We start from the raw sequence: 25204 nt of genomic DNA, 5'->3' as shown, positions 1-25204 counted from the left end.
TGCTTCCAGAAAGGCCCAGTCAAGACCCGTTGATGTAGCTGGGCACTTTTCTCCTAACCACCAGTCATTCGTTCCTTGCTACCAACTACTAACACTGCTACCCTTCTGCTATTTCTAATTCCCAAAGAACCATCTCTTCCGTTGTAATCAGCCATGTTGGGGGTCCTGCGATCTGTAGGGTTGTTCGGCCTCCTTTTCTCTGGGGCTCGCGCGATCGATGTGGATTTCTCCGATAATGGTACGCAGCTTGATTTGCGACAGACATCAGATCAACGATTACTAACCGCGGCCACAGATTCCATCAAGGAGGGCGCTGCCACCATTGCCTGGGGCTTGGTAAAATACTACACCGGTATGCAAACTTCACCGACGACTCGCATCATTCCCGTCGCACACACACACTGGGAGAACGAATCGACTGACCATATGCTGCAGGTAACAACTCTGGTGATGTTGCAGGCAACTTGCCTGATCCGTACTACTGTCGGTCTGCCCCGATGGATTTGAGATCAGCGGTTCCTTCTTACTAATATTTTCCTTGTAGGGTGGGAAGCTGGTGCCATGTTTGGCGCCCTGGTCGATTACTGGGCTTTTACGGGCGATGATTCTTACAACAACATCACTTTCCAGGCGCTTCAGCACCAGGTCGGAGACGATGCAGACTTTATGCCCGAGAACCAAACGCGAAGTTTGGGTAACGATGATCAGGGTTTCTGGGCCATGGCGTCCATGACTGCTGCTGAGATGAACTTTACCAACCCGTCGTCTGATGAGCCGCAATGGCTGGCCCTATCCCAAGCCGTCTTCAACGAATATGTCACGCGATGGGAAGATGCAGAGGACACCTGTGGAGGAGGACTTCGCTGGCAGATCTACACCTTCAACAACGGTTACAACTATAAGAACTCCATCTCTAACGGATGTTTCTTCAACCTTGCTTCCCGATTGGCACGATACACCGGCAATGACACGTACGGAGACTGGGCAGAAAGGATCTTTGCTTGGGAACAAGGTGTAGACTTCATCAACTCGGACTGGAACGTTCTCGACGGTGCAGGAAATGCCGACGATGCCAACTGCACTGAGATCAATGCTGCGCAATTCACATACAATGCAGGCATTTACCTGATCGGCGCCGCACACATGTACAACTACACCGAGTCCGATACCTGGAAGGAACGAGTCAATGGCCTGGTCACTAGTATCTCTTCCGTGTTTTTCGAGAACGGAATCATGTACGAGCCTCCTTGCGAGAGTACCTCTTGCAACACGGATCAGCAGGCCTTCAAGGGGCATCTCGCTCGATGGATGGCCTACACAGCCAAGCTTGCGCCCTTTACCTACGACACCATCGTTCCTCTCCTCAAGTCCTCAGCCACCGCGGCGGCCGAGCAATGCTCGGGAAGCCCTACGTCCGGCTTCAAGGGCCACACGGGTACTGCCTGCGGTTTCAGTTGGCTGGATAACTCGACTTGGGATGGAAACTCTGGAGTCGGTGAGCAGCTCAATGCCATGTCTATCGTCATGGTGAACCTTCTCGCCGACTCTCCTTCCCCGTACACCTCAACAACCGGTGGTAGTTCCGTGGGCAATGCGAATGCCGGTGCCAGCGACAGCAGTAAAATTGCAACGGCCAGAGCAATCACCACAGGAGACCGTGCCGGCGCTGGTATCCTCACAGCATTGGTTCTGGCGTCACTACTGAGCTCGCTTGTGCTCATGATTAAAGACTGATCTTTCTACAGAGAGGGGGTCCTCCATATATTTCTTCTCCCCCACATCTTTCTGTGTATTTGGAAACTTGCATATCAAGGAAAACTAGCGGCCTCTTGGCGACTCAGACTGTGCTTGGAGTTTGGCGTTTCTACATTTACAAATACTGCTACGTGCCTGAAATAATGGCACATTAACCAAACCGTTCCGAATTGTGTACTATTGACCATGGAATCACCAGGATCATAATGTCTTGGCTTGATGGGTCTTGTTATACCCAAATACAGTCCCTCTGCTAATCCATCACACTCGTGGCTTGAATTATCGCGTACTGACTGCCTGTCCCAACATTCAAAGTGCCTTGAAACGCACGTTTTTCAAAAACGAAATCACAATTATGAGACGGTCATCCGTCTAAATGTCTATGGCAATAGTCTTGGCATTGCTCTTATGATGACTAGGGTGGATTTGCCAAGTCTTGATGTTTGGATCACTTGGCAATCGCCAAGATCGCCCAGAAAGGCCGGCCTGAGCTCGCTAATCTACGCCTAGGTGCACGCTCCTCATGGCTCCCGTGAGCCAAGACGGCAGAAGGGCATTGCCGTTGGGTCGATACTATGCCGCATTCATGTAATGAGTTAGTTCTATTTTATCCCTCTGGGCTCATAAGGGGTGATTTATGCTCACCTGACGAGAGTCTTACTTTGGCATCTTTGAAAATCTTGGAGGTATGCAATTTTGAGGCTAGATATTTTCCGATCGGTGAGTCCTACTCAGCCCCTATTTGAGTAAATCCTCAGAAGCACATTTACTTGTGCTGTTGAAACAGTACTGCATCATGTAAAATACATCCTCGAACTATATGAGTCCTCATCAAGTTCTAGACAATCACTAAGAGACGGAAATATAGGCGTCTACCTATGCAAGGGCGCGGGCAAGACGTGCAGTGCTCAATCCTCTTTCCGGCACAAGTTGGACGTCCACTGGAATTTGTCACAAATCTTGGGATAACAATGCCCCCTGTGAAGAACAAATTGGCCATCGGATGAAGATGATGGCGGTTAGCAACAGCCATGCACGCCGTCTACTCATTGGCTCTCGTTCCACCTGTGCAATATAATTCCCAACTCAGTTCCAAATCAAGGCGCATCCTAGTTCTAGTACTGCAGAACCACTGTGACCATTGACCTAGATGGCACACTCAGATTCACTGCGCTATCCGTCGCAGAAATCGCCAGCTCATCCAGATCATGAGTGTTGTCCGTAACGAAAGCCTTGCTCTGTTTGATACCAGCCCCGGCCGCCGTGGTGCCGACGGCCAACGACGCCGCGGCGGACCCGGTATTGATCAACTGCACAGCAATCGACCCATCGACATTCCGGAACGCCGACGTCTTGATGCCCGACTTGGTCCCCGCGACGCCGACTCTCACGGCGCCGGGCCGCACAAAGCGGCTCCACTGGCCAAACGCCCACAGGCGCTTCGAGGCCGCGACGCTGTCGCCGCTGATGCGCACGAGCTTGGAGTTGGTGTCGCCCCCTTGCACGCCGACCCAGTACAGGTACGCCGAGCAGTTGGCGCTGACGAGGGCCGTGTAAATATTGTTGGCCCACGTCATGCCCTCGCCGGCGCCGCCGCTGGCGTACCACGCCGCCGTCCATGCGCCGTTGAGGTCCGCGGCCTCGGTCTGCCAGACAGGGTGGCCGCGGGCGCTACCCATGGGCGAGTTGGGCGACGACGTGTAGGCGTGCGCCGTGATGGTCGAGAGGTACTGGTCCACCGAGGCCAGCTGGCTCGTCATCGAGGCCTGGCTCGACCACCCTTCGGCGTCGCAGCAGTTGATGCCCACGTGGGAGAGGTTGGCCTTTTGCAAGGTTGGGCCCAGGACTTTGATAAAGTCGGCAGCTTGGGTCCCGGATGAGCGCATCGATGCATAGCTCGTGCTGTTCACAGTCCTTTGTCAGCGGACACTGCTTTATACAGGATATTGGGCTGATGGAGAACTCACGTCAAGTCGGGCTCGTTGAGAAATCCTAGATGTGTAATGTTGACCCCTTCCTGCTCGTAGAATTTGACATATTGGACGAGGTAATCCGCATAGGCCTGCTTCCAATCACCGCTCGAGCATGAAGCACCACTCACACCGCAGAGACTGCCACCATTGGCGTCATTTCCATTGGTCTTCACTGCAGCACAATCAGATGCCAATCTGTTTTGGTACATCTCTCGGGGTTAAGGCGACTATTCTGCGGGCCGACTCGAACAAACAAATGAATGACTCAACTTACTATAACCGGGTGCAGACCAGGCATCTGCATAAATGGTTCTGACACCACGCTTGATTGCCTCTTGCGATACCCATAGCTGTTTGTTATCGCTGCCGTCCCAGCTATATACGAGCGGCTTGGATGGCGCACCGGGGGACTTGGGCGCGATGCTGACCATGTGATCGGAGCTCATGTCGGGCGACGACCCGATGCCGTTGCGTAGGATCGACAGGCCGGCCCCGGACGTGGTGTTGAAGAGCAGGTCCAGCGCCTGCTGCTGCTTCGCCTCGGACAGCTTGGATATTTGCACGGCGCGCTGGAAGGCCTCGGAGCACCCAAACCCGTCGATGCGCTGGTACGTCTGGTCCAGGTTCACGGTAATGGCTGTGGCCGACTGCCGGGACATGAGCGTGTTTGTAGGTCCGGCGGCAGCTCCAAGGGCCGCGATAAGCCCGAGATATCGTGGCAAATGCATGGCAACTATCGATGTGCCTAGTAACTATTGTGAATCCAAGTCAAGTGTTGCAGTAGATTCAGGTTATCATGATAGCAATGATGGCAAATATTTTGATTTTAATTACAGCTTTTACACATAGGACTCTAACACACCCCAACCTTTACAGAGAGTATCCAACCTCAGTCCGAATTCATTTCCTATTACAGCTGGGTTCTATGAAAATTGAATATCTTGGCAACACAGTTGGCAAAAGTTCCGGCTGAATAGCATTGAGATTCCTTTTGTGAAGTACGTGTCGGCTAAAGTTGGGAGGGGCAGTTTTATAGTGCCCTTGCGCGCCACCAATGGATGAGAGCTTTGAATCAAATACCTAATGTTCCATATACGGATTGAAGGACCTTGTTCATTGTCGTCGACACTCACCAACCGTACGAACGCAGGGTAACTTGATTTGATGATATGTCTTGACTGTAGTCAATCACTTCTCCTAGAAATGAGCAATTAATTTCATGCCTCTTGAAATCAATATCCCAAGCAGTGACCATTAATAATAGAGCATAGAGTGACCCAATCGAAATACTCATTCGATGGTTCGATGTTGTCGTGGTTAATAGTAAGTAGTAGGTAAAGAAGAGCGATCGACGGCAAGGCGGCGTAAAGGGATTATGTTGGCCCAGTCCACGGGAATAAGCTGCCCGGCAAACAGTGAGTGAGGCGCCTTGCAAATTGATCATGGTCGAATGAGATGATAGAATTGACATCAGCTGACTTTGAAATGCGTAGGACTCTAAGCTTTAGCAAATATCCATGCTTGGCATGATGGATTATACGGTTGAGTGACATTGTCGAATGCAGCTTGGCCCGTAGCCCCTTGGCGTAGGCATGATCATCCACATACGATGTATCGTTCGATGAACAAAATTCGAGGCGCTTGGAAATTCTAGTGGGATTTGAGTATGTAATACAAACCGCAATGTAGTGGTCGCGCAAAATCAGCTGAGGCCATGGAATCAATAGTGAGGCACAGGCAGTGAGAGTGCACCGTAGTAAGCTTACTATCAGATAGGCCAAAGCAGCCAAAGAATACACTGCACTAACTAGAGTATAACTTCTCAGACGTCGGCACTGTCCAGGTAGGGAAAGAAAAAAAGATCAGAAACGAGTATCATCCTTTCTCAAAAACGATAATTACAATATTTTGAATAAGTGATTTGAAGGTCAATCATGTTGGCGACATCGGTTGCGCCCGTATTGGGTGCATTGGCCCTGTGGTGGGTGTTCCGACCGTGGGTTCAGCAGGCCGCCTTTTCGCCGCTCGCTAAACTGCCGACGGTCCACTGGAGCTGCTCCTGGTCCCCGCTATGGGTTCTATACTTGCGATACTCGGGCCGGGAGCTCGAGGTCATGCACGAAGCACACCAGAAGCTAGGTCCGGTCTTGCGCGTCGGCCCCCGGGATGTCAGCGTGAGTTGCTACAATGATGGCGTGCGAACCATTTACGGCGGCGGCATGGACAAGCCCGACTATTACGACTACTACCAATATCACGAGTAAGTCGAAACCACTTGATTGGCATTGATTCTGTTTGGTGTACACTACATCCATTGCCGATACATCTAACCATTCAACAGTGTCGAAAACTCCTTTTCAACCCTTCTTCGCGGCGACCATGCAGTGCGTCGTCGCCGCGTCGCCGGTGTATACACCAAGACTTTCGTGCAAAACTCGCCTCACCTCGCCGTCCTTTCTCAAAAGATCATCGATGGACGTCTCTTGCCACTCATGGCCGATCTCGCCAAAAAGGGCGAGACCTTTTGCATGCTGCGCCTGACCTGGGCCCTGTCCTTTGATCTCATCACCTCTTTCATCTTTGGTCTCGAGGCTGGCTCCAACTTCCTGGCCGACGTGTCAAAGATTGACAAGATCACCGATGCCTACGACAACCGCTACCCACACGAGACCTTTTGGAAGAAGGAGACCCCCTTGCTGCACAAGGCCTTGGCTTCTTGCGGCTTGTCGCCTCTGGGCGCGAGAAACACAAAGTATCAGAATGCCAAAAAGTTCCTCGAGGCCTTTACCCTCAACTTTTGTCACCGTGCCGACGCTGTCCTCAAGCGCGGCAAGAATGTTACCAAGGAGTCGGGCAACTACCCCATGGTTTTCGCTGCCATGAGGAATGCCGTCGACAAGGAGTACCCCAACCTCTCGGAAAAGGCCAAGATGACAATCATTGCCAGCGAAATGTTTGACCACTTGTGTAAGTAGCGGCGTCACAATTCGTTATTCAAATCTTATAACTCTTGCTAATTGGCCACTTGCTATACAGCCAGCGCCCATGAAGTCTTTGGCCTCGTCCAAGCCTACACCCTGCGCTTTGTAGCCCAAAACGGCGGCGCCCAGTCCCGCCTGCGCGAAGAGTTCCTCGGCAACCAGGCCGACCAGCCCTACTCACCGCAGTCGGCCTCGACCCTGGGCGGCCTCCCGTACCTGAGCGCCGTCATCAACGAGTCCTTCCGCCTGCGGCCCACGGGCACGCCGCTCCCGCGCATCACGCCCCAGGGCAAGACGACCCGCCTCGGCGGCTACGAGGGCATCCCGGGCGGCGTCCGCGTCAACACGTACCAGTGGTTCCTGCACCGCGACCCGCGCATCTGGAACGCGTCCGAGGACTGGATCCCCGAGCGCTGGCTCAAGGAGACGGGCGGCCAGGGCAAGGACCAGGTCCTGTGGCCTTTCTGCTCGGGTCCGCGCATGTGCGTCGGAAACCACTTGACTGATTATCGTAAGTTTTCTTTTGCACAAATGACAGCGACCCATTGAGACAAGGAGGTGTGAAGCTGACTTGATCGCACAGTGATGCGCCAGATCATGTCCTCCATGATGACCAACTTTGAGCTTCGCAACCAGTACACGGAGCTCCTCGACCGGGAAGACATTGGTACGGCTAAGGACAGAATCCCCATGGTCATAAAGGCGCTGTCCTGAACGGCTTTGTGGCCGCGTGAAGTGTCTTTCATTTGATAAGTTTTCACTTTGCTTAATGGCGCGGAGTTGGTTTATTTTCCATCGAAAAAGTCCTGGGTTTCACTGGATAAATGCTCTTGGTCTTTACCAAGCGGGAAGGTTTGGATTAGAGAAAATCGTCTTGTTTTTTTGCATTCTGCCATGAAAACCATTCGTGTTCGGGGCCCATACTGGCTTCAGATTTTTGTTAATTATTGTTTGCGTGTAGAATTACTTTTTTTGAGTTTTGATAGAGCAGTGGCAATGGTACGGATCTTGGTACTTGTATTTGGCAGCAACAAAATCAATTTAGACGCTCTACAGAGCGATTGGCTTGTTTATGCTTTCCTTACCTACAAAGTCATTTTCTTGTGTGCTACAGTGTTCCGAAAATGTCAAGAGAGAAAAAAGATTATTGAAACGATCATTTCTATGTGGTGGTTGATGGAACCTTGAAACGACATTTTAGTAAGCGTCGAATTATTTTCGTCTGCTTTGTTGTTACTATTAGGCAACTCATGTGTGGTGGTACGTTTATTACCAATTATGGGTCGTAATTGTCTAGTCTAAAATTTGGTGTCTGAGCATCATAAATGGTGTTGGCAAGAGCTGCCGAATTAGGCTGCTCCTTTGCCAGGCCCCTTTTTCTTGCGAGTGTCTGTCCAGCCCATGAAGAATGCAGCAACGAAACTTGCAATGGAACAGACTGCGAGAAGAATGAAGACATGGTCGATACTGTTCGAGTATGACAAGAGCAGTCCATTTAGCTCTGGGCTTCCATCCGGCAACAGCGCACGAACTGCCTCGGCATCACTACCAGCTGCGGTCGCGGCTTCGATGGAGACCGACGGCGCATGCTTGGGGAGTTCCACTGCCAGGCTCTGATTAAAAATGGTGGAGGCGACGACCAAGAGAATAGATCCCAACATGTTTTGACAAAAGACTTGAAAGGCGATAGCCACTGGAATGTGGTATCCCGGCAGGCCTGTTTGAATTGCAATCATGGCCTGTTGCCTATTAGTCATATCATTCTTTACATGACTGTCTGATATTGACGTACCATCTGCATGCCGGCACCGCGACCAATACCTAGAATGATCTGATATCCGACCCATTGACCAGTCGAGGTTGTTGGTGTAAAGGTGGACACAAGACCATTACCAATTGCACTGATAGCTCCAGAGGCAATGGGCCATGGCAAGTAATAGCCCAACTTGGTGACTATACACACAAGTTAGGATCGCTCTTCTTTAATCCGAGATCAGTTAATGGAGAACATACCTAACCATCCTGAAGAGACGACCAGGGCCAGTTGGCTAAAGATACTGGGCAATAGGTATACACCACTCAAAGCGGGACCTGCACCTTTGACGGCCTGGAAATAAATGGGAAAATAGTAACTCGCCACCGTAACTGTTCCAAAAAGAAACATGCCCTACGTTAAGGTTAGAAGGGGACCTTGATGCAAGCGAGAAGAAAGAGCATCATACCTGAATTGCGCTGCTGATGGCAATCTTCTGCTTGATGATCTTTGAAGGAATCATGGCCTTGTCCCCAACTCGGCTTTCCCGAATCACAAAGATGATCGCAAGTACTCCTGAACCGAAGAAGAGACCAACTATTGTCGCGCTGCCCCATTCATACTCATTGCCACCCAGTTGGAGGGCCAGGAGGAACATGACAGACGTGGGTGCCAAGAGGGCAAATCCGAAAAGATCAAGCTGAGGGATGACTTTGCGGATGAGGGCAAGGCTAAATGGCTCCTTTTTGGTAAGGTCGGGAATATCGAGCGCTACGAGGATACATGCGGCGATGGCACCTGCGGGTAGGTTGATGTAGAAGCCTATAGGTGCGATTAGCACATGCCTTGTCTCATTGTACTGTACATTGAGAATACTTACACCATCTCCAGGTTGAGAATTGTGTGAATACACCTCCCAGCAATGGACCTGAGATCAGACCAAGTTGTCCAACTGTAAAATACTATGAGCAAGGTTATTAGTAGCTAGGGCCGGGTAGGCACTTACTTCCCATCATCAAGCTCGTATGGACTGAAAAGATTGGTTAGCTAAATGTTCTCTGTTCAAACATAAATTTTGAGAAAACTTACAGGCACGGCGCTCCACTGGTACAGCACCAGAAACCATGGTCAGTGCCCCGTTGATCAAACCCGAGCCTCCTAACCCAGCGACAACACGACCGATAATAAACATTATTGATGAAGTCGAGACACCGCAGATGAATGATCCTATCTCGAACAAGAAAAGAAAAAGGACAAAAACCCACTGTTCCAAGTTGTCAGTATCTGTCTATTCATCCAAGGCTGGAAAGTTAAAGGTCATACTTTGGTGCTGAAATGAGTATAGAACTTTCCCGTAAGAGGCTGCAAGGTTGCACTAAGAGATCATCGAGGTTAGTCTCAACACAAGATGACATGAACCGAAGGGAGAATGTCTGCATACCTGGCTAATTGATACGCCGCAGCATACCAACCAACATCATCGAGAGAATGAAAGTCGGACGTGATGCGTGGAATAGCCTAACATTGATCGATCACAATCAGTCTTCGCGTCTTGCTCGTCTATCGAGTGGAGTCCGACAACGCCCTACTGGTCATGACGTTTTGAAACTCACAGTTGCGATGATTGACACGTCTAGTAGCAAGATGAATACGACCATGGTGATGCTGCTGACCACGGCCGCAAGCTTGAATCCAGAAATATGATTGTTGTCATCCTCTGGCTTGAGCGAGAGAGGCTCACTGGAACTGATGGTTGCCCGAACGTCCTCATTCTTGCTAGCAGAGGCTTCCGCCTTTGTCTCGTCAGACTCGACCATGGTTTGGTTTCCTGTCGACATGGTCGAGGGCGCTGGAGTATCGTGCAACTCGTGTTCCATCATGACTGCCTAGCAGTCTGACTTGACTGCTGCAGCTCGTGGGGTCTTGTACAGTCGTAATATTCTTCCTAGACGCCCACAGCGACAATTTCACGATGCTGGCAAAACAGAGAAAGAAAAGTTTGCAAAGTGACGGGGGTAGGAGAAAAGTAACCGAGTTCTTGGCCTCCACTCCGGCACAACCACGTTTCTTTCCTTGATCCGTTGAGCTGCAATGCAATGCACAGCAGGGCTGTTTTTTGTCCGGCTTCCCGAGGCGAACAGATTTTGTTTCAATCACGGCCAACTCATCAAGTGCCGGAAGGCCACGACGCAGTGGAGTCTAGAGTTACGGTCATGGCTAGAAATCGCAACACAAACTGATGCACGGTTTGCTCTCAAGTATACGATAAGACCGGCGGCAAAGCTACGTACGCGAGTCTGATACCAGCTGCGATTTTCGGAAAATCTCCACTCTACGATCGTTATAGGCAGGTTCTTTGATGATTGCTGCATCGTCATTCGCCCCTGGCAACGGCCAGGGTCTCTTCTCTGCTGCTACCGACCCGATTGGGGCATGCGGCAGATCGCCCGGATCTCCACTCCACCCATGACCGAACGAACTTCCGAGTCCAATCTCAGATTGAAAATTGTGTGCGCAATCCTGCACTTATACCTAGGCTTGTGAGGCGGGACGAGGTGGATGTCCGTGTGTTAGCAAGCAAAGAGATGCCTTTCTCTGCCCTGGACCCCACTCCCACCTTGAGGACCCCTGTTCATGTATTGGAAATGTGCAGTGTGCATAGTATAGGGTGTGCGATGAGTAAAACGCTACGAGTAGGTGTATTGACTGTAGCAATACCTCGTCTTATCACTCTCATAGGCCAGCTATTGCCGGGGACATACCGTTCTTGGCAAGAATATTTCGCGCGCACTGCGATGAAAAGGCCAGTGCTGTGTTGATAATGCAACCTCATTCATATGGCTGCCAAGATGTTGCAGATTGGTCATTGCCTGCATAATATCAAACCTGCTGAGGAAGCATTGGTATTATATATAGATATTCGAGTTGTTTGCTTTCTTGCTTTCTGAGTTAGAGTTTCTTTGCGCAAATTTGTATTTTGAATCTTCCAAAATGTCTGGCTGGAAACATGCGTTCAATGTCTCCAAGGAGGACCTCAAGAAGGCAACGCCTCCTGGGACTGTCGTTGTCACACCTGGTAGGTGCCTCCACTGTCTTGGTCTCAGAGTGCCCATTTGCGGCGGCTTGATATTGTACAGAAAGTGTAGGCTAACAGCGGATAGACGACGTGAGCATCGGAGAAGTTGTCGAGGCCACTGGCAATCTTCATCGATTTCCCATTCCATCGGCGGATCCAGCCGACCCGCTGAACTGGCCCAACTGGCGTAAACATGCTTTGCTGGTCGTTGCAGCGATTTACTCGTTCGTGGCGAATTTCGCCTCGTCGAGCGTTGCCCCTGCCCTCCAGCTGTGGCCCATGTTCTTCCCAATGGACCAGCGTCCATTCACCGAGCTGACCAGACTGGTCGCCGTAAGTATCATCTATTCAACATGACCGAAATGACACGTCTTCTGACCAGGCTTTGAACGTTAGGTAAATGTTTTGATGATTGGTGCCGCCAACATCTGGTGGGTGCCGCTCTCCAACATTCTCGGACGACGACCGGTTCTTCTGGCAGCCATGCTCATCTTGGTACTTACTACCCTGTGGTGTGGCCTTGCAACAAGCTACGATTCGCTTCTTACTGCCCGAGTTCTTCAAGGTATCGGATCTGCTGCCGCTGACACAGTGGCACCAGCGCTCGTCGGTGATGTCTACTTCATGGATGAGCGTGGTCGTGCAATGGTAAGGATTCCGCGGTGCCATGTCTTCCCAAGAGTCGAAACTGATATTCTAAACCAGGCCGTCTACACCATCTTCCTCGCTACTGGTTCTATCGTTGGTGGTTTGGCTGGTGGAAACATCGCCGCCACGCTAGGCTGGGCATACATCTTTTGGATCGTCCTGGCACTGGCTGCCGCCTGTTTAATTGCAACGTTCTTCCTCGTCCCGGAGACCCTTTATCACAGAAAGGCGACGACCCTGCAGCCTGCAGATTTGACACCGCAGGGCTCTTCCAAGGGCGTGACGTTGCAAGAGGAGAGTGCGTACCCACCTTATACGTACGGCAAGTCACTGGGATTCCGCAAGCCATCAGGTGGTGTTGTCCACCACTTCATCAAGCCTTGGCGATCCCTCGCGCTTCCCGGAACCTGGGTTGTGACGCTCCAGTACGGCGGTCTCGTCGGTGGTATTGTCACCATCTCCACGATTGGTCCGCAGCTGGTTGCTATGCTGCCATACCTCTGGGGAAACAACGCCGGTTTGATCAATGTTGGTGGCTTGATCGGCACAATCATCGGTTACATCTACACATATGTTGTATCAGATGCACGTCTCAAGAGTTCAGCCAAGCACCACCATTACGTTGAGGCCGAGGCTAGATTGCCTACCATGTTCCCGGCTCTGTTCATCGCGACCGCTGGATTTTTGGTCTTTGGCTTCTGCGCTCAGAACCCTGGCCCGAATGTCTGGGTTGGACTCGAGTTTGGCTACGGCATGATTACATTTGGACTGATGCAGGCTCCTTCGATCGGATTCAACTATGTGAGTCACCTCTTGAAGCTGAAAACAAAAAAATGTTAAATAGACGGCTAACGTGAGCAGTTGATTGATGCGTACTCGTACTTGGCCGCCGATTGCTTCGTCATTGCTGCAATTCTGCGTGCTGTTGTCGGATTCGCCTGGTCCATCTTTGTCGCGGACTGGATTCAGAAGGACGGCGCTGCTGAGCCTTTTGGCATCTTTGGCATGTTGATGGGAGTCTTTTCGCTGCTTGCTGTGCCACTGTGGCTCTGGGGCAAGCGTCTGCGCATTGCCACTGCAAGCACCTTCTCCAAGGAGCGTGTGTATGAGCAGAGCCACATGTAAGTCGAAAGAGAGGGTATATCGTGGGTTCGACCTTCCGAGAGTGTGTGACAAGGCCGAACCAGGAATGCAAATGCTGTTGGGCGGGGGGTTGGTGCTGTCTGGTGTCGTTTGGGGATGAAATGATAGTTGAGCTACACTTGCGTCGCTGTTTTCTTGCTGCTACTCGAATACCCGATATATTTCGCGAAAACTCATAATAAAAACCATCTTCACCACATGAGTTCCGTAGCCCCACAAGAAGAATGGTGAAATGAAATAAAGTCGAAAAGTTGCCGTCTCGTGACGCGTACGGTAGGTAGGTAGGTGGCCGGCACTTGAGCTTTAGTGGTCTTCCATTGTTTTAGCGCTGGTGGGGTCACTAAGGTATCGGCTCTAGATTCCATGTAAGCCCTTGGCCAGAACACCTATTTCCAAGACGAAATCAATCACTGCCACAGGTTTTAGGTCGTAAAACTACTCAAGTCTATAGGTTATGTGAATGACTGAATAAATATATAATTCCGGATAAAATTCATGCATATGCGCCAACCATCTACCTAACAGAACCCGATATGTATAATTGTCATCTAAAGGTATGTATGTACCTACATTACGTTGGAGGTACGCGAAAGACCTAAAGGCCACTAATAGATTACCTAGGTAGCTCAAACTAATCAAATTTACAGTTGAGTCTTGGCGTACTTGCTCACTTGTCTTTCAAAGATGGCAAGCGCATCCAGATCCTCATTCTCCTGTTGCAATCTCAACGCTCTGTGCTTGTAGCTTGGGGTCGTGAAGATCTTGTCGCACGCATCGCCAACCTGAGTGCTCGTCGGCCTCTGCACCTTGAGATTGATGGCAAAACCAGCGTATTCACCCCTGGCGCACACCTCGGCCTTGTCTTCAGTAGTACCGGCCAAAATCATGGGCACACCGTTGAGCACGCCGTGGCTCAGACCTCCATAACCACCATTGGTCAGGAAGACATCAGCATACTCCAGTATCGCATCGTACGAAAAATAGTCAATGACGCGCACGTTCTCGGGGATCTCGAAGTCTTCAGAAGATTCCAGAGTAGCACCCTTGACTCCCAGGATGGCCACCGTGATCACGTCTGACCGGTGTGCAAGGCCTTGGATTGTAGGAAGAATAAGATCGGCATAGTCGAGGGCAACGGTACCCTGTGCGACTGCGACCACCTTCTTGCGCTGTTCCGCGGGAAGCTCAGCATTGGCCTTGATCTCCGACCACCAAGAAGGGTACTGGAAGTTGGAAGGTAGAGGCCTCTTGGGGAGTGCACCAGAGTAACGGATGGACAAATGAAGATCTGATCGTGGGTATTCGAGGCCCGGGACACACAACTGGAGCGTCGTGTCATACGACTCCAGCCATGCATTCTGGAAGAAAACCTTTGGCACAGATGTCGCACCAACGCTCTTCAACGACTCATGGAACACTTTGTCCGTGCCGCCCATGGGCCCTCTGACGAGCATCTCATTCATGATCTTGTTTCTGGCGCGACCCGACTCGGAGGAGTCTGGTGGCAGACACGGTCCAGTGAAACCAGTGTCAATACTGAGCAGCATAATCGGCACGGTACTGATGTTGATGGTCTTGGGAAATGTGTCGTAGCCCTTTGGCAATGGGGCTCCATAGATGAACGGCATCGGGGCCAACGACATGGTTTCAGTCACGACAACAACATCCCGGGTAGGGTCGCGCTGTCGGACAAGTTCAAGCAGTGAGCCGAATTCCGCACTTCTTGGCAGCATCGGCTTGATGAACATATTCTCCATGTCGGCACACAGAGTGGGGAGTCCAGGTGGGAGTGTGTGTCTCGACTTCAGGTAGTTGAAGTCACAGAAGGGTGTCTTCGACTCATAGAACTCGGCGCCGGCCTTGATAATGGCCTCCTTGAACTGGACTGTGGACATGAAGATGACTTCATATCCTTGCTTCGTCATCTCTGTGGCTAATCGGAGGAGTGGGCTCGTGTGGCCCATGACTGGAGGTGCTGTGAACGCGAGAAGGGGCTTCTCGTTGCTGGGGCCGTTGGCGGCACCATTGTCGCTGACGATACTGCTGTCGGCCGTTAAGCCGGTGTCGCTTGGTGCACTGCCATCGACTGTACCATCGTTTTCACTTGCTGCGCTGCTGTTGCCTCCAGCCTCACTGGCAGTCTTTGTGGTTTCTTCCTCAGCTGCAGGTTCGACAGGCGTGACTGATGAGATGCATGAGTGTGGCGCTTCGACGTGGTCTACTGTAGCCTCGCTCTCGGCAGAAGGATTCTCTTCCGTTGTAGGTGCCTTCTCCTCCGTTTCGGGGGCCTCTTGGGGTACAGCTTCGGTCACTGCTGTTTCGATCTTCTCATCTGCGGCCTTTTCTGCCACGGCAACACCGGGAGCCACTGGCTTGATGATTGTGACCGGGTCGCTGGTCAACTCGCGGTTCTCGATCGCAGCGATTGCGTCGGCCACAACAGTGTTTTGGTCTGCCATCCTGCTTGGGCTTGCTAAAATTTTGGGCAACAAAATCAAAATGGAGATGTCAATTATGTCTCTCAATTCAACTGAGCGATATTATCATAAATCTCCCGAATGCCCGTCATCGGAGAAGCATGATCTCTATTTAGGGCAGACAACTCTACCAGAGATATGGAGCCGGGTGCAGTTCAAACACGTACACCTACACGTAGCCGGATCGCCTGAGCAGAGTGACATGCCGGTATCATTTCAGTCAGATCTCTATTTGCCTGCATACAACTACCCAGCTTGGCAGGAGCGCGCGTCCTGATTTGTACTGGGAAGGCATAATCGCGGGCGTATGGCTATACTCTACGCGCAAACGGCGACAGGATTATGGAAACACCCCGAGCCGCTGACTTAGCAACTACAAATTTCGACCCTGGAAGATAGCCTGGAAGATAGGCGCGCTGGCTAAGCATTTCGTCTGCCGAAGCTGCATATATCCCCATCCACGTGCGTCGTGGGGGGTTCTACGGGCTAGGTAGTTCGGGTGCATTGGCGCCGGTACTGAGACCCAAGGGTCCGACCGAATGTTTTGTGTTGGCGCCTTTGTCACCATTACCAATGATGACTTGGAGATGCAAGACGACGACGACTTTGTCCACAATGTTTACTGCGAAACAGTCCGGTATGCATGTGCTTATCAGATCTCCATCAAGAAAACAATTCGAGTCGCTGCTCGGAGCAACGTGCCGACTCGCACACGTCTATCGTCTCATTGCAGCATGCAAATGGGACCCCTGGTCGGCACTCTTGCAGCCATCCGCCCCACCTAGCCTTATGACGAGATCTTCAAAAGGAGATCGAGCCCCGAGTCGACCGGCTTTTGTTCCTCATTTGAATGTGACTCGCATTGACCCTGTGGCCACCAGCATCGGGCGGCAGATCCGAGAGTAGAATGTAGCTTCCAGGCTTACGAATCCCAATGAATCTTTTACTCTAAACGCTGCGCGCGATGAACCGCAACGCCTACAACCTGCACTGAAGTATTCCTTTTCTTCCTAGTCCGGCATGCAAGAGCACGCCCACTGCGACATTATTTATTGCGCAATGTTTCGAGAACAAGAGAATTCCCCGACATTCGGATCAGCCTCCATGTGGAACTGATTCCATACGTCTGCCTGCTTGCGACAAACTGTTATCGTTGATTGAACCGCGCAACGCCCTCGCCCCGACTTCGCGTGTGATAATGCGTCCCAAATCTCAGGGTCGTGTTTGACTAGGCGCACAGGATGACGGAGTCACACTTTGGGCTAGCTTCATTGAGGCCATAATCATGCCATCAAAATTTGTCGTGGCCAAATATGTCTATGCTCTCTGCCAGTTCTGGCCGACACGATCATTGTCAATTGCTATGCATGCTCATTTCTTCCTGATTGATGCAATGAGACATAGTTGAACATTCATTCGCTCGACAAATTTAACATCTTCTCGCAACTGATAATCATGGCCGCGAAATCATTCAATGTCCTTGGCCTTTGCAATGGAAGCCTGCATGGGAATTCCGAGATCCTCCTAAAGGCTGCGCTCGATTCTCTCAAGTCATCTATTACGCGGCCCACAAAGGTATCATGGGTCCATGTTCCGTCGGTCGAAATACCTAGGAATCCTAAGCCCTTGAAGACTGCTGCCGACATCTCGCTCGGCAAGGTCACCTCAATGAAAGCAGGCGCCTCTTCGTCGCCAACTGAGGAACCGGCGGATGACAGGCTTGCGATTCTGGACGCCATTTTAGATGCTGATGCATTGATCTTTGCGACTCCTGTTTATTCGCACCAGCCACCGGGTTTCCTAAAAGCCGTGACAGACCGTATCATGGGGCCCTTTACGGATGCAGCATTCGTACAGCGTGTTTTGGAGCGCAAAGAGGCAGGCGACCCCAAGTTCAAGGATCAAGTCGCCGATGCCCGGGTGCTCAAGCCTAGAGTCGTGGGCTTCTTGGTTGTGGCCGGATCCAAGTACAGTGAGCATTACACAATGGCTTTGCCGACTCTACACCAATTTGTTTATCCCATCCACGCAAAGGTCGTGGACCAGATCATCTTTTCTGGGTTTGCCAGCCCCGGCTCGGTCATCTTCAAGGATGGCGGAAGTTGTGTTGAGCGGGCGAAGCTTCTGGGCAAGAATGTTGCAAGTCAGCTTGGGAAAAAGTTCGACGATGCCACTTATCTTGGCCCCAAGACAGAAGGATCATGCCCCTACTGCCATCTTTCGCAATTTGAGTTCATTGGAGGAACCACCAATGAGATTTGCTGTGTCATCTGTGGCATGAGGGGAACGTTGGTGGCCCAGGGCAACGCAATCAAGTCAGTCTGGTCATCAGACGCGAGCCAGAGTTGCATCACCATGGAAGGCAAATTCCTGCATGCTGACCATATCCAAGATGCGGGCATGGAGGAAGCGCAAGCTCGCCAGGCCTTTACGCCCCAAAAGCTCGAGACCGTTAAATCGGATTTGCTTGGTCTTGATATTCCGGTGCTACCATTGCCAAGCACAAAGCGATCACAAAATCTGAGCAAAAGCTCCAGCTTCTGCTCTGTGATGTAGGTGCATACTATGCAATATGACATTTCATGTTTCAAATCACATGTAATATAATTGAGAACATCTTAGTTCATAGAGTTTATACTATCTTGTTACCTTTTGTCATTTCTGATTCATTAGTTGTGCTTGATGTCCACAAAAACACTGTTTTGTAAATTTGATTCATGGTTTGGTCTCCGCACAATCCAATCGTCCACGCCAATTATCAATCACACCCGCTCTGATCTACCACCGTGGCTTCTCCAACCTTCATCACTAGCATTTGCTCAGCCCGTATCTGCTTTCTAGCTACGGATCCGTGTCGTTGAATCCAAAACACATTGTCTAATCATAGACATTTTCAAGCAATAATCAGCCATGATCAACTAGGCTTTGTCAATGCTTTCAAGGCAATGAATGCTAAATCCCCATTGCAGGACCTTGCTTGAATAACATGACAGTTCAAGGCATAAGCGTTTACCATAAATGATTCAAAAGAGTGACATGCCGCTAACTCATAATTGATTTCTAAATAATGAGATGTGTTGAAACAGGAATACGTTCGGTGTCCGACACTGCCATGTTGAAACTGGAAAAATGAGAAGAAGAAAAGACTTCCACGAGAATACTTTCGCAAGTATGTGATAACTGTGGAAACAGGTTCAAACTACTGTTAATTTGTGCGAATAGGGCCCTAAGGGTAAACTCACGAACACGAGCGTACGACCTATTATTTCTTAAGGCAATCGAATTGGCTGCCTACGTGCTGCAAGAAATAGTCCTGGCGTCTCAAAGCGGTCTCGTTTTCATTGGATCTCTGGCTGTCGCCCCTCGCTGACTCCGTATTGTCAGGTTTCTCTTCAAAAGGTAATTTATCAGAAGGAGAAGGATGTTCAACAATGATGCTAGACGGCGACTTGGCTCTGTGAGTTCTGTGTACAGTGAAAATCTCAATACAAATGAAGATGTGAAAGCTTTCGGTGTTGGTTCTACCTACTTGTGGCGCCTCGTGGTCTTGTCGGAAGCTTTGGTGGTAGAACATGGTGCTATGGTCGGCATGATGTCTCTTTCTGGGCGAGGCGTGTGATTGTCAACGACTGCTTATGTGTTGAGTGGCTGGACCATCTCGGGGAGATCCAGAGCACGGGAATTTTATGGACCTTTTGTAGACCATGGGAGGCAAATATTGCAGGTTTTATCTGAGATTTCGAATGCTGAGAGAATAGAGCGAATATCCGAATAACCATGATCCAGTCAGGCGTCAAAAGACGGAAGGCATCAACGTTCACATCCCGACCTGTTCGGCTAAGGGAAGTAGAATTGCATAGACTTTGCTGTCAGCCATCGTAGAAGTCGTAAGTCATACATAAAAGTCCTTCATCCCCCTTGATGAAAGATTGCCAAAGTAACATACGGTGCCATGATTGGGTGTTGTCATTTTGTAACCTTGGCATACGTCCCACAACCATGTTTATCCACGATTGATGGAGCGTAGTATTCCAGAGAAAATGGCATGGAACCTAGAGATTCGCGTCATTAGCCAATCCAAGTCATTCTTCCATGCTATTGAAAATTATCCCACCTTCAAAAAGGGATGAAAGGGCCAAGGCAAGCTAGGTGCCTACCTGCGTGGACTTCGCTTCTCCGCTCAGAAGTGTATGCCTTTCGGTACTCCAATCGCGATGTGGTGCCGTAGCTCGACACATTCCCTCCGTAATGATGTGGCTTCGATAACATTGCTGAATCTCTCTGACCGAAAATGCATGGCAACGGCTCGGGCACTCGGGCGAGACTGAGCATCCTCACTCCCGCTTCCAAGATGTGCGCGGCACGTACACCTAAGCGATTCCTTGTGCAACACCAAACATCGCTTCACTGGCCAGTGTCTTTTACCATAAGCGACTGGGTAACATCCCATTGGTCTAATGCCTTTATCTTGTTCGCGAATATACGCCAAGAACAAGCGGGAAAGAATTCTCTTAACCGCTGGCGGATGTTTTCAATACTGCTCGGTTCTTATGATGCTGCAGGTTGATGTTCTGTGTAGCATCGGTGACAGGCCAGATTCTCACAACACTGGTCATAACTACTTCGGTAATGTGATTTGCATCTTCATGCATGTTTCCATGACACACTTCACATGAGACTGGATGACTGTGCGCGCAGATATATCAATCTGAGCTTTATTCCCCTCGCCAATTTAGCCACAGTTGGGAGTAGAGCTTGTAGCTGAACAACTGGGAAGGGATCAAAAACATGACGTTAGCCATCAGCCATCCACGCGACAACATGTTGACCGATGTATGAATGACATGAATTTACTCTACTTGTTTTCCTCGCGACGATACATCAGTGGTATGCGCCAGGCAGGCTGTAGGGGCCAAAGGTGAGTGCACGTATGCCGAATGCCAAGTAGTGAAATAGTATATACTCATGCGACTGCTAATTGAAAAGACTGATGACCGCCCACGTAACGTTCAGGTCAAGCCATATGGTAATCGAGCTTAAGTCATCTCTATCTTCTAGAATTTAAGCCAAATTCTTCCAGCGCCCTGCTTCTAGGAAATATTAATCATGTGGTTTCGTTCCCTTTAATCATCAAAGCACTAAACTACAATTTGTAAAAAGAATTTCATCCAAATTCTACATTTCTGGCAGTTGAACACGCAAATACATTTCCTTGCCCTACACGTTTTTCCATCGCCTGTACCAATTCAGTAGGTACCTTCCAATTCACGTACACCACTTCTCCCCAGACGAAGATTTGCCAGCTTGGCCTTGTGATTAGGCCTTGGCGTTGGGATTGGATCTTGTCTCGAGACCAGCCCGGCCAATTTCCCGAGAAGCGTGGCTGTTCAGCCGGTTCATTTGCTGAACCAAGATATCCAAAGTGAATGTGGGATATGCTGCCGAGGAGGTGGACTTCGACCACGCGTAGAGGACCATTAGAACTTGAAACTGCATCTGCGATCGAGGTGGCTAGGGGCATGAAGTTCTCAGGACTTGGGTCACCGCGACTATCTGTGGCCGGTAATTCAAAGTTGGCCTTGGCTTCGGCTTTCTTGTCCACCCAGTCCACTGCATCTGAATCTGCAGAGTCAAAGTCATCATAAAATGTTTGCTCCGATTCGCTAGGAGAATCCCCATCGCTGACATCTTCTTCGTCAGAGGGAAGAGGTACAATGTCAAATACCCATTTGCCGTCAGGAGTGACCGAGGAGAGGTCAATATATACAGAGGCTAATGATGGTCCGAATCCTCCCTTGAACGCAACAGGTGATAGGGACCATTTTCCGCCAAAGTGTATGTCGCGCAATTCGGGAAGAGTAAAAGTTGTCTGGACAGCAGCGCTGAGACCGTCGTCGCGGCCATCTAGCACGAAGTTCTCCGGCCCTGTCTCTTCATTACGCGGATCCTTGTCGTGTAGAGTAATGTGCAGCATCCTGATGGAGGAAAGTGAAGGAAGCATTAACAAATGCGCAAGTGCTTCTCTGAAAGTTTGGCGCCGGGCTGCCATGCGTCGAGGGGGCATGGAAAACTCCCATGCTGCGCTCTCAAGGGCCGGAAGTGCTGTCGCCATGGCACAGACAAGGTCCGGATGAAGTCTTCGTCCTGACGCTTTACCAGAGTGGCAATCGAGTTTCAGAGTATTCAGGGCTGCAATGGCCCGAACTGAGGGGAGTTGTGCATTGGAAAGTACGGTGCCATTAAATGTAATGTACTGCAAGTCATTACGGCCTGGCTTGGCGTGGACACTACGAGAGCCGTCTCGAAGTGCGGCATCATCAGATGGTGAAGTGGCAGTGAGGTATAGATCAATACCCTCAACCTTCCAGGCACTGAGTATCGTGAATAGACTTGAAAGCGCGCGCGTAAAGGCAACCGCATTCTCTGCAGCCTCGGCGTTGCTCTGAAGTTTGTTCTGCAGCCGCTTGTCGCTCACGGGCGGAAGTATGACGTCGTAGTGGATGCTTCTAACCAATTCCTGCAAATCTGCATTGGAAAAGATTTCAACGAATTGCCGCAACGACTCGGCATCGCTGTTTAAACGTATCGAGGAGAAAGAGCGCAGTCCGATACAGTTCAGGACTATCTTGGAGACGCGTCCAGCTTCCAGTGAGGAAACAAAGTCAAGCGGGGCGTCGAAACTTGCCATTGATACCTGTGGTACGACTTTGAGGGCCAACTCGGGCACATTATGGTGCTACCTATGGAGAATGGATGCCACCTACAAGGACTGTTCGGAATTCTGGATCGAGTTTATGCTGCAAACAAACCTCGCAATCGTATTGGGTGTAACATGTATCAAAGGGACAGCTGCCAAAGAGCTGCAAGTCTAGAAAAGCCGCACGTTTATACTGCTATAGTGGGAAACTGCGGGGCACCACAAGCCTTGTAGTCCTTGTATAAGCGCTGTAAGCCTTTTGTAATAAAGGTCACTCATGAAGACAATACTACTCGTGAGAGCAACCATGCTCATGAGCCCCCTGGAAGCCTATTGCAAGTATTGTGACGATATTAATTCCATTGGGTATCTAACCGCGCGAGGCATGCTAACGCCGGTAAACAGCAACGCCATCCATCTTCAGAATGGTCGCTACAGGTCGCTAATTTTTTCTCTCCAAATGCAAGCCAAACTTTTACGACGCCCTACCCCTAGGAACCATTGATCGTGTGCTTTCGTTTGTCTTGTCATCGAAAAATTCGAGATTATCCGACTCGTGAATCGTATCGTAGACGGGGCCCTTCTTCAGACCCAAGCGTCCGATGGTGACCAGCTCGGTGGACTGGCCACTCTTCTTCTCCGAGTCTTCCTTTCGGAGTGGCTTGATGAGATGCCTCAGCATGGGCAGTGATCCAGCAATAATGGCAACGTCGCATTCAATGACTGTCCATTCAATGAGGTGACCAAGTCCGACGAGGTAGTTCGTGGTGGCAGTGTAGGCCGAAGAGTACGGGATTCTGACAATCGTAGCCACTGAAGAAAAGACACCGAGGCCCAGGACAAAAGAAACGGCAATCTTGATCTTGCGGGGCATTTGCAGTTTCCACAAAATGGCAATCGGCAGCAAGGCGACAGACCAATCCGTGCCAATATTGAGGCCCGAGACGACATAGGTCAGCGTAATGAGGACGCTCACGTCCATGCACTCTCCCGCGACCTCGCCCCACGACGCCGCCAGCGGTCGGCACTGGATCCAGACGCTGATGAGAGTGACAAAGGTGGTGAGAATCGTCACCACAATAATGCCGTAGAGAAAGTAGGTGTATCTTCGCTGGACCGAGAGCCGGATCAAGGTCATGCAAATGCTCGTCTTGATAAACACGGATCCGCCCATGTAGAATATTTGCCACAAGGTGACCATCTAAGGGGATATAACTGTTAGACGAGTCCTCGACATGTTCAAAGAGCATTGCCAAGGGGCCCACTGAGGGATACATACCTTCATGCCCTCCATGTACGTCGCACCGGTGGTTCCGTTTGGTATCGCACTATCTGGCGAAGCAATCCCGGTCCATGTGCCGTATGATACAATGGAGTTGTGTGCCATGTTGATGACCTAAGAATGGAGCGACACACAGGTCAGCAAGAAGCACTTCCCAAACTGTGGCATGAAACAGAAATAAGAACATTGTATACCCACATATCCAGTACACATTAGCCAGTCCTCGACCCCAAACGAGTTCCTCTTGAGACGACACCATATGCGCAACGTTATAATCACGGTGCACAGGATTGATAGTACAACCGTCAATGTGAATAGCCGTTCCGCCTCTCCCTCCGGCTGCATCCGTACCCATCCTGCTGGCGCCATGACTTTTTCCGGTTCGTGTCGACCAGTCTCGGATCTGTGGTAATTGCTGTTCCTTTTTATAGTCGTCGTTTTGTTTTGTGGTGAATGTATCGTAATTAGGTACCGGCCTCATTGAAATTCGTCAAACATAACACTCATGAAAATGCTTCGAAATCGCTCGCTTCTGGCTGGGAAAAGAAAAGACAAACAAATCAACAACAAAACCCGGCTTATTCGTGTTCGATCATACAGGACAACCAACTCATTGAACGAGTGTGTCGGTGTTGGCGGGTTGAGGCACGTGTGCGTATCATATAGTCCAAGTGTCCCGTCAGCATTGGGGTTGTCTGGGGGTGGGCAGGATTTTTGAAGACGGCCGCGGATCAGATTAAAGTAAAGAGATCGACCTCGCATCAAACTCGGGTGAAATCCCTATCCCCCATCTCTCGCTAGGACAATTTTTTTTTTCTTCTTTGGTCTGCGTTGTTGGACGGCTATTTTCAACCTTGGCACACGAAAAGGCCCCGGTCCCGTAACAGAACCTGGAGCCCGGTTGGATTCCCCGGGGGCGCTAGGTTATTAGATTTCCAGGACTGCCAGCAATTGCTAGTCAGCAGCTTTGAAATATCCCGGTAGCTCATAGGTGAGAATGGGGAAAGGAAAAACAAATGCATGACATACGCACATAGTTGTGCGTAATGTATTCTGTTTGTGTACCTGGGTATTGCCGTAGTATTCCGTAGCCGCAGTCACATGAAACATGTCGTGGACAGAGAATGACTGATTCACGGCCATGTAACTCCACATGATGGATAACGGTTGCTGTCCCATGCTAGCCACAGGATCTCGTGATTCTCGTGTAACGAAAGATTTGAACATTTTTGAATTTTTTGCATTTGGATGTATAGTTTGGCGTGTACGCCACTATATTCATCGTATCATGTAAAAGGCCATCTAAGAGCAAGAACCAGATCCAAGCTGAGCAGCCCTATACATTTCAGCACTACCTCTATGTAAGGGACCCTTGTGTAAAATCTAGGCGTTCAAAACGAAAGCAGGAAACTTGTGCTG

General features: G+C 50.3%; 9 protein-coding genes across 9 annotated transcripts; 4 read left to right on the top strand and 5 right to left on the bottom strand.

Moving 5' to 3' along the window:
- Positions 1 to 153: 153 nt before the first annotated feature.
- On the top strand, positions 154 to 1734 carry PFICI_12242 (uncharacterized protein; the record flags this gene model as incomplete). The annotated part of the gene is made up of 4 exons (XM_007840823.1): positions 154 to 238; positions 296 to 352; positions 436 to 483; positions 545 to 1734. The coding sequence occupies 4 exons, from the start codon at positions 154 to 156 to the stop codon at positions 1732 to 1734; spliced, it is 1380 nt and encodes a 459-aa protein (XP_007839014.1).
- Positions 1735 to 2870: 1136 nt separating this feature from the next.
- On the bottom strand, positions 2871 to 4456 carry PFICI_12241 (uncharacterized protein; the record flags this gene model as incomplete). The annotated part of the gene is made up of 3 exons (XM_007840822.1): positions 2871 to 3657; positions 3723 to 3900; positions 4003 to 4456. 3 exons carry the CDS (start codon positions 4454 to 4456, stop codon positions 2871 to 2873), a joined length of 1419 nt encoding a protein of 472 aa, XP_007839013.1.
- A 1206-nt stretch (positions 4457 to 5662) lies between these two features.
- PFICI_12240 (uncharacterized protein) lies at positions 5663 to 7423 on the top strand (the record flags this gene model as incomplete). Its single annotated transcript, XM_007840821.1, has 4 exons — positions 5663 to 5988; positions 6070 to 6695; positions 6765 to 7220; positions 7293 to 7423. 4 exons carry the CDS (start codon positions 5663 to 5665, stop codon positions 7421 to 7423), a joined length of 1539 nt encoding a protein of 512 aa, XP_007839012.1.
- Positions 7424 to 8058: 635 nt separating this feature from the next.
- PFICI_12239 (uncharacterized protein) lies at positions 8059 to 10339 on the bottom strand (the record flags this gene model as incomplete). The annotated part of the gene is made up of 9 exons (XM_007840820.1): positions 8059 to 8448; positions 8502 to 8662; positions 8723 to 8876; positions 8932 to 9284; positions 9343 to 9414; positions 9531 to 9726; positions 9786 to 9837; positions 9904 to 9980; positions 10076 to 10339. 9 exons carry the CDS (start codon positions 10337 to 10339, stop codon positions 8059 to 8061), a joined length of 1719 nt encoding a protein of 572 aa, XP_007839011.1.
- A 1114-nt stretch (positions 10340 to 11453) lies between these two features.
- PFICI_12238 (uncharacterized protein) lies at positions 11454 to 13311 on the top strand (the record flags this gene model as incomplete). Its single annotated transcript, XM_007840819.1, has 5 exons — positions 11454 to 11538; positions 11624 to 11871; positions 11935 to 12186; positions 12244 to 12987; positions 13048 to 13311. 5 exons carry the CDS (start codon positions 11454 to 11456, stop codon positions 13309 to 13311), a joined length of 1593 nt encoding a protein of 530 aa, XP_007839010.1.
- Positions 13312 to 13970: 659 nt separating this feature from the next.
- On the bottom strand, positions 13971 to 15788 carry PFICI_12237 (uncharacterized protein; the record flags this gene model as incomplete). Its single annotated transcript, XM_007840818.1, has 1 exon — positions 13971 to 15788. The coding sequence occupies one exon, from the start codon at positions 15786 to 15788 to the stop codon at positions 13971 to 13973; it is 1818 nt and encodes a 605-aa protein (XP_007839009.1).
- A 1473-nt stretch (positions 15789 to 17261) lies between these two features.
- On the top strand, positions 17262 to 18362 carry PFICI_12236 (uncharacterized protein; the record flags this gene model as incomplete). Its single annotated transcript, XM_007840817.1, has 1 exon — positions 17262 to 18362. The coding sequence occupies one exon, from the start codon at positions 17262 to 17264 to the stop codon at positions 18360 to 18362; it is 1101 nt and encodes a 366-aa protein (XP_007839008.1).
- Positions 18363 to 21023: 2661 nt separating this feature from the next.
- Positions 21024 to 22494, bottom strand: PFICI_12235 (uncharacterized protein; the record flags this gene model as incomplete). Its single annotated transcript, XM_007840816.1, has 2 exons — positions 21024 to 21042; positions 21080 to 22494. 2 exons carry the CDS (start codon positions 22492 to 22494, stop codon positions 21024 to 21026), a joined length of 1434 nt encoding a protein of 477 aa, XP_007839007.1.
- Positions 22495 to 22978: 484 nt separating this feature from the next.
- Positions 22979 to 23890, bottom strand: PFICI_12234 (uncharacterized protein; the record flags this gene model as incomplete). The annotated part of the gene is made up of 2 exons (XM_007840815.1): positions 22979 to 23704; positions 23783 to 23890. 2 exons carry the CDS (start codon positions 23888 to 23890, stop codon positions 22979 to 22981), a joined length of 834 nt encoding a protein of 277 aa, XP_007839006.1.
- Between the last annotated feature and the right edge of the window lie 1314 nt (positions 23891 to 25204).

The sequence above is a fragment of the Pestalotiopsis fici genome, assembly GCF_000516985.1.
Source record: "Pestalotiopsis fici W106-1 unplaced genomic scaffold PFICI_Scf_10, whole genome shotgun sequence".
NCBI classification, from domain to species: Eukaryota; Fungi; Ascomycota; class Sordariomycetes; order Amphisphaeriales; family Sporocadaceae; genus Pestalotiopsis; species Pestalotiopsis fici.
This window is presented reverse-complemented; position numbering and strand designations above follow the sequence as displayed.